Source organism: Balaenoptera ricei, chromosome 6 (assembly GCF_028023285.1).
Source record: "Balaenoptera ricei isolate mBalRic1 chromosome 6, mBalRic1.hap2, whole genome shotgun sequence".
In the NCBI taxonomy this organism is placed as follows: Eukaryota; Metazoa; Chordata; class Mammalia; order Artiodactyla; family Balaenopteridae; genus Balaenoptera; species Balaenoptera ricei.
Window position 1 is genome coordinate 30,927,584 of NC_082644.1, and position 12,027 is coordinate 30,939,610.

The 12,027-nt window shown below is 40.4% G+C and overlaps 1 protein-coding gene across 1 annotated transcript in view; it reads right to left on the bottom strand.

The window, feature by feature from the left end:
* Window positions 1–12,027, bottom strand: part of IPPK (inositol-pentakisphosphate 2-kinase) — a 56,611-nt gene that overhangs the window by 14,883 nt on the left and 29,701 nt on the right. Inside the window, exons 10-11 of the mRNA XM_059924403.1 lie at window positions 10,222–10,372; window positions 9,376–9,478 (exon numbers count right to left, since the gene is read on the bottom strand). Of these exons, the coding sequence (XP_059780386.1) occupies window positions 9,376–9,478; window positions 10,222–10,372 (254 nt within the window). The remainder of the gene's footprint in view (window positions 1–9,375; window positions 9,479–10,221; window positions 10,373–12,027) is intronic.

Consider the following 12,027-nt stretch of genomic DNA (forward strand, 5'->3'; position numbering starts at 1 on the left):
AGATAACCATACAAAAAACTGGGCAAGAGACTTAAATAGGTGCCTCATGGAAAAGAAAATATAAATGGCCAATAAACATATGAAAAGGTGCTGAATCTCATTACCACAATAAGCCACCATTACACACTCACTAGAATGGCTAAAATTAAAAAGACCCACAACCCAGTGGCAGAGAGGGTATGGGGCCACAGGAACCCCCTAGTCTGTCGAACTACCCTAGCCTGTTGTAGGGGATATAAACAGGTAAAACTATTTCATAGTACCTACTAAAGCTAAATATGCTCACACCTCTGACCCAGAAATTCCACTCCTAGGAATATACCCAAGAGAAACGTATGTGCATGTACACTAAGAGATCTGTACAAGAATGTTTTGCAGAAACTTTATTTATAAGTCAAAACTGGGAGCAACTCAAATATCCATCAACAGTAGAATGGGTGAATTGTAGCATATCCATTTAAATAGATCACTACAAAGCACTGAAAATATGGAAATGCAGGCAATAACATGAGTAAATCTTATACATGTTATATAGAACATAAAAAAAAAACAAGACACGAGATATATGCATGATTCTGTAATAATACAGTTCAAAAACGGAACTAAACTATAGGTATGTAAGTCAATACAATAGTTAACTTGAGGGAGAAAGGCAAGAGGAGTAACTGTACAGGAAACCAATAGGGATTCTAATTAGCTGCCAGTGCTCCATATTCAGACCTAACTGGTAGTTCTCCAAGAGTTTTCTTTATGACAAATCATTGAGCTTTACCTCTTTTTCTGTGCACTTTTCTGTATGTGCTATATTTCACATTACAAATGGTTAATGAAACAAAAGCTTAGAAAATTAAAATTAAACTTTTAAATACTAGAAATATCAAGTAATTTGGAGGGCATGTGGGAAACAGGACCCTCGACTGTTACAAGAATGATTATAAATTGGCAAAATCTTTTCAGGAGGACAATATGACAGAATCTATAAAAAATAAATCTAGCAATTTAACTTCTAAGAATCACTCTGGAAGATATGCTTAAGTGCACAAGGGTTAAAGTACAAAAATGTGAATGTGAACATTATTTTTAACAGTAACAAATTAAAGATAACAACCAAATTAATGACAATTAATTATATGACCATACTAAAAAGAACAACACTTTTAGGTGTATGGAGAACTTCCAAGGCACCTCCTACAAAACAATGATATCCCTGTTAACACTTTTAATGCACTGCTAGGCTTGCAGAAGGTAAAGGAAATCCCCAACCCAATCCCCTCTTCTCACACTCACTCCCAAAAGAGCTGAAACTAGAGTTTTGAGCAAGGAGCAATTGGAAGGCTAAGCTGCCCTGTAGGCAATGTCAGTGCAGGCATGGTTTCTAGGAATAAGCCATGGAGTACAGGGTCTAAACCTGAAACTTCTCCCTTAAGTCAAGGATCCATATTTTCTCTGGAGGAAAGCATCCCCTGTTTAGGTCCCCAAGATGCTCATAGATCAAAATCAAACAAATATGAGCTCACAATCATACATCATTAAAAACCCAAGCAAACAAAGCAGCAAGGATGAGTCAGCAAAATAACAAGAGATTTTTACCTCCAAAATTTTACTGTATCTTAGATACAGAATATAACTATTCATAAATTGTTTAAAGAAATAAAAGATGGCATTTAAAAGAGGGCAAGCAACAAGGAACTATCAAAAATACCAAGCAGATATGAAAATGAACCACACGGAACTTTGAGAAATTAAAAATATAACTAATGAAATGGAAAACTCATTGAACAAATGAATGAACAGATTAGACACAAGTGAAGAAAGAATCAGTGAATGGGAAGATAGAACTGAAGAAAATGATAAAAATGAGGTCTGATATATGTATCTAATTAGAGTCCCAGAAGAAGAAAATAGGATAATGGAGAAGCGAAAATATGTGAAGAGAAAATGGTTGAGGATTTTCCAGAACTAATAAAAGACACATCCACAAATAGAGAAAGCACAACATACACCAAGCAGAATAAATTAAAAGTACACCACACCTAATCACATTGCACTAAAATGTCAAATTTAAAAAGAGGAGACTTTAAAAGCAACCATAGAGAAAATAATCACCTCCTGAGGAAGGACAGTTAGACTGACAGAAAACATCTCAGCAGAAACATCCACAGTCAGATAATGTTGCATAAAATGGTTAAATGCTAATAGAAAAACAATCAACCCCTTCTTTGTACCTAGAAAAAATTACCTTTCAAAACTATGACAAAATATAAATATATCCAGATAAACAGATACAAAGAGAATTTACCAAAAGACATTCACTAAAGTAACTTCTAAAAGATATACTTCAAGAAGAAGAGGAAAACTGTAAACAACTGTAGGCCAATAAATTAGACAACTTAGATAAAATGGAAAAATTCCTAAAAAGGTACAAACTACAAAAACTGACTCAAGAATAAATAGCACAATTTTCTATACCAAGTAAAGAGACTGAACTGGGTATCAAAACACTACCTACAAAGAAAAGGCCAGACCCAGATGGCTTCACTGGTGAATTCTATCAAATATCAATATTTAAAGAAGAATTACGATCAATCCTTCTCAAACCTTTCCAAAAAAAAGAGGCTGAAATACTTCCCAACTCATTCGACAAGGCCAGTATTACAGACCAATACTTCTTATGAGAATGGACACAAAAAGCCTCAACAAAATAATAGCAAATTGAATCAGCAATATACAAGAAGAATCATATGCCATGACCAAGTGGGGTTTATCCCAGGAATGCAAGGTTGGTTTTAACATCCAAAAATAAATTAATATGTCATATCTATAGAAAAACAAAACACATGATAATAAATACCAATTGATGCAGAAAAGACATTTGACAAAATCCAGCATCCTTTCATGATAAAAACATTCAACAATTTAAGAAAAGTAGGGAGCTTCTTCAACCCAATAAAGGATATCTACGAAAAGCCCAAAGCTAACATTACACATAATGATGAAAGACTGAATGCTGTCCCAATAAGACCGGGAACAAATCAGACAGGGAGGTCTATTCTTGCATTTAGCATTGCACTAAAGGTTCTAGCCAAGGGCTGTTATGCAAGAAAAAGACATAAAAGGCAACCAAACTGGAAAGGAAGAAGTAAAACTATCTCTAAATGATCTTATATAGAGAAAATCCTAAGGAATTCACTAAAAAACTTTTAGAACTAATAAATTCAGCAAGGTTGTAAGCTATAAGATCAATATACAAAAACAAATTGTATTTCTATACACTTGCAATGATCAATCTAAAAATGGAATTAAGAAAACAACTTCATTTACAACAGCAAAAAGAAAACATTCAGGGATAAACTTAACAAAGTACAAAATGTATCTCTGAAAAGACTGTTGAAAGAAAAACAAAGATCTGAATAAATGGAACAGCATCCCATGTTAACAAACTGGAAGACTTACTATTATAAAGATGGCCATATGCAAGCAATCTGCAGATTCACCACAATCCCTATCACAATCTCTGCTGGCTTCTTTGTAGCACTTGGCAAGCTGATTCTAAAATTCATAATGAAATTACAAGGGGCTCCTAATAGCCAGAACAATCTTGCAAAAGAACAATTTCAAAACTTACTAAAAAGCAACAGTAATCAAGGCAGGGTACAAGCATAAGTATAGACATATATATCAATGGCACACAATTGACTATCCAGAAATAAACCCATACATTTATGGGAAAAAATAGTCTCTTCAACAAATGGTGCTGGGACAACTAAATATCCACATACAAAGAATGAAGTTGGATCTCTACCTGAAATCATATATAAAAATTAACTCAAAATGGATCAAAGAACTAAATTTAAGAGCTAAAACTCTTTGAAGAAACAGGGGAAAATATTCATGACTTTGGATTTAGCAATGAATTCTTAGATATGAAACCAAAAGCACAAACAACAAAAGAAAAACACAGACAAACTGGACCTCATCAAAATTAAACACTTTTTTGTGTATGGGGACAGATGGTTACTAGACTTATCATGGTAATCATATCATAATGTACGCAAATGTCAAATCACTATGTAGTATACCTGAAACTAACATAATATTGTACATCAACTATATTTCAAATGAACAAATAAAGTTTTTAAATTGCAAATATTTTACAACAAAGAACATTATCAAAAAAGTGAAAAGTTCTCTGACAGAATATATTTGCAAATCATATATCTGATAAGGGCTTACTATCCACGATATACAGAATCCCTACAACTCAACAATGAAACAAATAATATAATTAAAAAGTGATCAAAGGACCTGAATAGATATTTCTCCAAAGAAAATATACAAATGGGCAATAAGCACATTAAAAAATGCTCTTAGTCTTCATGGAAATACAAATCAAAACCACAATGAGATACCATTTCATACCCCCCAGGATGGCTAAACAAAAGGGCAGGTAACAAGTGTTGTCAAAGATATGGAGAAACTGGAAACCTGTACACTGCTGGTGGGAATGTAAAATGGTACAGCCATTTGGAAAACAGTCTGGCAGTTCCTGAAACTCCTGAGCTCCACTCCTAGGTATATGCCCAAGAAAAGTAAAAATATGTCCACACAAAAATTTATACACAAATATTTATAGCAACATTATTCATAATAGCCAAAAAGTGAAAACAACCCAAATGCTCATCAAACTGATGAATGGATAAACAAAATACAGTATATCTATACAATGGAATATTATTCAGTCATAAAAAGAAATGAAGTATTGATACCTGCTACAATACACATGAACCTTGCAAATATTATGCTAAAGTGCAAGAAGCCAGTCATAAAGGACCATCTATTGAATGAATCCATTCATATGCAATATCTGGAATAGGCAAATCTATAGAGATAAAAAGTAGATTAGGGGGCTTCCCTGGTGGCGCAGTGGTTAAGAATCCGCCTGCCAATGCAGGGGACATGGGTTCTAGCCCTGGTCCAGGAAGATCCCACATGCTGCAAAGCAACTAAGCCCGTGTGCCAAAACTACTGAGCCTGCGCTCTAGAGCCTGCGAGCCACAACTACTGAGCCCACGCACCACAAATACTGAAGCCCGCGCGCCTAGAGCCCGTGATCCGCAGCAAGAGAAGCCCGCGCACCACAACAAAGAGTAGCCCCCGCTCGCCGCAACTATAGAAAGCCCGCGCACAGCAACAAAGACCCAATGCAGCCAAAAATAAATAAATTGGTTTTTTAAAAAGTAGATTAGTAGCTGCTTAGGGCTGTTGGGGATGAGGAGATAAGGAGATGATGGCTAAAGGGTACAGAATTTTTTTTAGGTGATGAAAATGTTCTAAAATTGACTGTGATGCTGCTTACACATATCTGTGAATATAGTAAAAACCACCAAATTGCATACTTTAAGCAGGTAAATTGTATCGTATGTAACATATCACAATAAAACTTTCATAGGAAAAAGAGGAAAGATCTGAGATGTAAGAATGTTAAGCAAAGATATGGGTAAACGTGGTAGATCTAAACAAACACCTGTATAAAATAATACTGTAAATTGCAATTTTTGTTCTTTTTAAAGAATAAGACAAATAGAGGGCAGGTAACAAGTGCTGTAAAAGATACGGAGAAACTGGACCCCTGTACACTGCTGGTGGGAATGTAAAATAGTACAGCCATTTTGGAAAACAGTCTGGCAGTTCCTGAAAAAGTTAAACATAAGTTACCACTTGACCCAGCAGCTCCACTACTAGGTATACGCCCAAGAAAAGTTATATGACAAAAACTTATATGACAATAACTGCATATAAGTTGGGAGCGATAACTGGAATTAAAGTATCCCAGATGGACTTTTTGGCCAACCCAATATTATGTGTTTGTGTGGCAGGTGTTGGGGTGGGAGTGGGGGTTAAATTATTAATTTTAGTCTATAAATATGCATGGTCAAATTGGACAAGTAACCAGAAAAATGACAGTAGCAGGATGTCTAACTTCCAAACAACAGAGAAAAAAATGAATATAAAAACTAACAAGCAAAAGTGAACAGAAGTCAGCAAACTACAGGCCAAGGGCAAAATCCAGCCTGCCACCTGTTTTTGTAAATAAAGGTTTACTAGAACACAGCCATGCTTATTTATATTTGTCTCTGGCTACTTCTGAGATATAATGGCAGAGCTGAGTAGCTACAACAGAGACCAGATGGCCAAAGCCTAAAGCATTTACTGTCTGCCACCCCTGCCTTTTTTTTTTTTTAATTTAAATACATGTTATTTTATGACAAAATACTTTCTTTTTTCTCCCCTCTTATATTACAGTTAAAACTATATTACAGTTAAGATGTGTTTAGGTAGGTTATATTATCTATGAATTTCATTTCAAGATAGTAAAGGGGGAGTTACAGTATTTGCTATAGTATTTGCTACAGTATTTGCTAGAAAAAAGTGTTGGATCTGCTAGGACTGAGAACCATCAGTTTAGGGGTCCAGAGATCATATAAAAGCAGAACTTGGAAAGAAGACCTAAACACATTTTGTCAACCCCAAACCAGGCCCCCTGGATATACCCTCCTCTACCTTCCAGATAAGACTCATTTGCCTTGCCCATAGCAGTCACCGTATGGGCCCTTGCAGCCCATTCCAAGCCACTGTGCACCAGTATCAGTTTTCTAGATTGGGATGAGAGCTGTGGTGTCTGGCCCTTTATAGAAAAAGTTTGCTGACTTCCATCCATTACAGAATACTAAACAATAGTCAAAAAGCAAGAATTACGCTGGGCTGCAGTTTCCTGAGCTTCGAAATAAATACAATATTCGCACCACTCTCATTTCATCAGAGGTACAAAGTTCAATTAGATAAAGAGCATTCGTGAAAGAACTTTTAATAGTCTGTGGCCTAGGAATATTCTCAACCTGCTCCCCCAGCTTCAGCTTCACATCCACCTTCTTCAGATTCCAACTAACAGAACCTAAATCCCTAAAACAAAAAAAGAGGCAGACCCTTATATTCCAACACAGACTTCAAGCCATGTTAGGTTAAATGCAAGCTAGTGAAGAATACATATAATGTGGATAATCCCCCAAATGGTATGAGTGAGTGTGTGTGTGCGTGTTAGTGTGAAGTTCTGAAAAGATACATACTGTTAACAGTGGACACCTATTGCTTGGGCAGGAATAACATCACATTTTATACAATATACTCACTGCTTGAATATTTTTCATTAAATTATTTGTTTTGAGATAACTGTAGGTTCGCATGCAGGTGATCCTGAGTGCCCTTTACCCAGTCTCCCCCAATGGTGACATCTTGCAAAACTATATAGTATAATATCACAGCCAGGATAGTGACATTGATACACTCCATGATCTTATTCCAATCTCCCAAGTTTTACATGTAGTCCTGTGTGTTGCGTATGTGTATTTTATCACACATGTAGGTTCATGCATCTACCACCACAGTTAAAATACAGAGCAGTTCCATCACCAGAAGATCCCTCTTTGTTGACCTTTTATAATCACACCCCCTTCCTTCCACCTCCTCCCCATCCCACAGCAACCATTCATCTTTGTCATTTCAAGAATGTCATTTAAACAGAATCATAGTGTGTGATCTTTTGGGATTGGCTTTTGTCACTCTGCACATTTCTCTGAAGATTCACCCACATTGTTGTGTGTATTGAGATTTCATTCCTTTTTACTGCTCAACAGTTCCAGTTTACATAACCTGTTGTAGGCCACCTGTTGACAGACACTTGAGTTGTGCCCAGTTTCTAGCTATCACAAATAAAGCTGCTATGAACACTCCTGTACAGGGTTTTGGGTGAGCCTGAGTCTTCCCTTCTCTGTGACAAATGCCCAGGAGTGCAAGTGCTGGGTTATAGGGCACATGCATGTTTAGGTCTGCAAATCTAGTTTCTCTGCACCAGCATTCAGTGTTATTTCAATGTTACTATTTTAGTCATTCTGATAGTTGTGTAATGATTGCTTGAATCTCTTACAAGATTATGTTTACATATGAGGTTTAAAACTTGCAATAAAATTAAAAAGTAATCCATGCTTATTTATTACAATTTTGAAAAATATAGAAATGTCTAAAAAAGGAAGTAAAGTCCTATGCTTCTTCTCTTGAAAAATGGAATACTGATACTTATTCCTAAATCAATGTACCCAAGTTGCAGACAATGCAGGGCAGTCCGTCACTTTATTCTGACAGAGGCTCCCTTTTGGGTCTCTCCCCACCTTGAGGACAGCTCTAACCCCAAGCACCTCAGCTTATTCCCTCAGGGCCCTTGGCTTTGGAGGGGACCTCCTCAAAAGCCCAACAGCTGCAGAAGAGGGAGCACCCAGCCAAAGACAAGAGTGAGGACTCTTAACAAGTGAGAACCACAGACACATTGTCAGGACCAGGACAGTTAAACTAAGGGCTCCAGGGCAGCTGCCCAGAGGATGTAGAGAAGGAGGTCACTCTGTTTTGTTCCTACCTTTTTGTCACTTTGCTCCCACTGGAACAGTGTTCCTTAACCGTTTTAGCAAAACCTTTGACAGCCCAATGAAGCCTATGGATCCCTCTCGGAATAACATTTTTTAATGCAGAAAATAAAAAATAGAGGCTTGACCATGTCAAATACCGAACTATTTTTTAAAACAAATATATTATGTAGTATTACATAACAAAATCTCAGGAGTGAAGAATATAAAGATATCATGAGATATCTGTAGCAACTACAGTGTGAAATTAAAAGGTCTGATTTCTCTTAATGGCAAAGTTGGGGGTCCTGCTGACCACACAGTGCTTGTTGCCACATTCGTAATGGAAGGAAACACTAATTTCAATTAGAGGTTAGTGAAAACAAAGATGTAATTTTTTTCCTATCCAAGTTCATGGAGCCCCTGAATTCCGATTTTACAGAACCGGAAAGAATAGGATCAGGCCTCTTCCCTAAGAGATTCTCCCAGGGTGCCCCTTGGCCTGAGGTATGGGGAGGAAGGAAGCCAGCCACACACAACCACAGGTAGGGTCCGGGCCTAGAGTCCCACTGAGGGCTGTAAGGAGAGGAATGGTTGGCGCTAGCCTGTTCTAAGGCTGCTAAGAAGGAAGCACAGAGCAGTGGCCTCAGGTCCTGGACCCCAGTACAGGGAGGGTGGAGAGAGGGCTGGGCCCAGGGTGGCCTGGAGCCAAGTGAACAAAGGGAAATGCTTCCTAGAAGCTAAAGTAACGTATTACCACCCGGCCCAGTCCATCTGGGGGAAACTTTAGCCACGTTTTTTTAATCCCCAATTTTTCTGCTTTCACCATCAGGGGTAGGTACTGGGAAACACTTCTTAGGAAAACCCCGAGTTAGTGTTAAGAGCCTAAGAAGCACACAGTGTGTTTCTGGAAGGATCTACCCACCTTTGTCAGTGCAAAAGCCACAGTGCCATCATCCTCAGTGGAAAGATCAAGCAGCCTCTGGTAAAATGCTTCATCATAAGGCCCATCTATTTGCAATGTTTTTCTGAAGGACAAAGCACAAAAAAACAGGATAACAAAGCTGCCTGGAAATCGTTTGTTAAACTGTTAGCAGTTTAAGAATTATTCATCTGGTTTTAAAGAACATTAATGGATTCATCTCTTCCTAATGCTAAACTTCGTTATGAAGCGTCTTGCAAGACCAGGACCAGGAGAGCCAAGGCTGAACGTCTCTTGTTTATGACAAGTGGTGTCCCGGTAAGAGATGCTAGTGAAGGGGTGCTAGGGAGGAAGCGAAGCCAGGCCAGGGCAGTGGCCCCAGCCTCCACCACATGCCACAGGTGTGGACCCTAGCAACCCCCATCAAGATGGCCAGGAGATGGACAAGGCAGTGCCTGAAGGCCAAAGCCCTGCGGCGGCTGGGTGAGCGTGGCTCACTGGCTGTGGAGCAGCACTGCCCCCTGCAGGCTCAGCTCCAACTCAGGACATGGAACTGCCTAATGCAGGGTTGTCAGGTTCACAAGATGTGCTTTCCTTTCTAGAAATGGGCAAGTGACCGCAGATCTGACAGGACCCTGGTCCTCCTTCACATGGCACTGAATCTCTGGGCCGAGCCTGGCATCTGGGGGCAGGGAAGGGAGGTAGCTGGGGTGAGTCATCCTCCTGGGAGGCCAGTGTTGTCCTCCCACTGGGGCGACCTGCTCCCCTCATCCCCATCTTGCCCTTAGGGCTGCTCAGGGCCCCATGTGGGCCCAGAAAGGGCAGGGGAGCCCTGGACCTGGGCCTCACCTCTCCTCAGGAAACTCCTCCAGGTACCGCTCAACCCGCCGGTACAGAGGGTAGAGGCCTTCGATGTCCAGCAGGTCCAACATCTGCACCTGGAGGGTTTTGTACAGAAGACAGCCCTTCGGTAACCCTGAGCGCTCCGGGGTGTTTTTTCCTACCAAGAACATCAGGGGAAAACGAGAGGTTTACTGTCAAGGACTAAAGAAGGTGGCGGGCACAGGCCGCACCCTGCCTCACGGAGCTGCTGGGGCTGGGACAAGCGGACGTTCAGGACCGGGCACAAAAGAAAGGCAGGTGACCCACACCTCACTCTGTGCCTCTCCTTCCTCTCAACATCCTTCAACCTCCATCACACCAGCCCAGATCTGAGTTTAGAGAGATGAACCTCAGTCTAAATAAGACAAGGCACAAAATTTAAAACGACCATGTTGACATCGTCAAAACTGCAAGACTGCATCTGCGGAGCCCAGAGCCACAGCCCATGCTGAGAGACGAGTGGCCACACTGAGCAGGGAGCTGTCATGGCAGGGATGGTGCGGAAACAAGGTCCATTCCACACTCGAGCATTCTCGGGCCCCTGCCATGCACCGGGGGCCTCGAGGGCTGGGGAGACAGAGTCCCAGCCCATTTATCCCACCCTTCAAAGAAACAGCCACGTCCTATGAACAAACAAATATTCCGAGTCACAGGGAGCAGCTGTGGCCATGTGCAGTTCTGACACTGTGACCTCTGACCTCCCCCACCTCTGGCAAAACATGCTCAGTCATGTAAGACAGAGTGAAAGTGCATAGGCCCAGCTAGAAGGGATTTGTTAAAATTATAGGCTATTCATACAGTGGAATATCTACCTCATGGTCAATAAAATTTCAAAAAATACAATTGCTGATATAGATACAGATTTATACTAATCAGGCAAAAACATCAGGTTACAAAATAGCATGTAGAACACATTGCACATCCCATGGGTCAGGTTTATGTGTGTGTACATACGCAGGGAAGGTCTGGAAGAAAAGTCCACAGGTATCAACAGTGCCTCGGAGACCAGTGTCCATCTGTGTGTCCTTCCAAACACATTCCATCTACTTAAAAGCAGTTAAGTACCCAAATATGGGCATAAGTTTACCAAAATTGTCTGAAATGACTAGGTATCACTTTTGCAACAAGAAAAATACCCACAAAATTTATTTGTACTAAGAAAAATGTGAAATGGGGGACAGAAGAAGGGTGACTTGTGCTTAGGAAGCTGTGCGGCAAAACAGTAGCACCTAAAATCCACGCAGGAGCAGGGCTACCATCTTCCTATGTCATACCCCCACGGCCATCCTCAGAGGCTCTAAGAACCCACAGGGATCATCAGCACAAAAACTGAATAATCTGAATCTTCCTAGTTGGCCCCTCAAAATAAGTTCCTGGCTATGGCTCCGCATGCCACATACTTGAGTGTGTTGTGGAGCCCGCCAGCAGACGACAAAGGTGGCAAACGAGGAGGCCATGAACATTCATGGCAAAAACCCAAATCAGTCACCAGATCACCCTGAAGTCTGGATGCCCACTGAGTCAAAGCCAGCCCACAGCGAGTCTGTGAGGAACGGGGACTTGAGTAGGAGGCACCCAGAGCCACAGGTCCCTCACGTCTGTGTTCACAACTTGTCTGCAAACTGCCACCCACTGAGGCCACCCACCTGCCCTAAAGGGCCTTGCACTGTGGGACTGCAACATTCCGGGCCTCAATTCTCCCCATCTAAGAAAAAGGCCAAGGAAAACCTATCCCCAGGGTTGCAATGAGATGGAACAGGACAATGTAGCGAA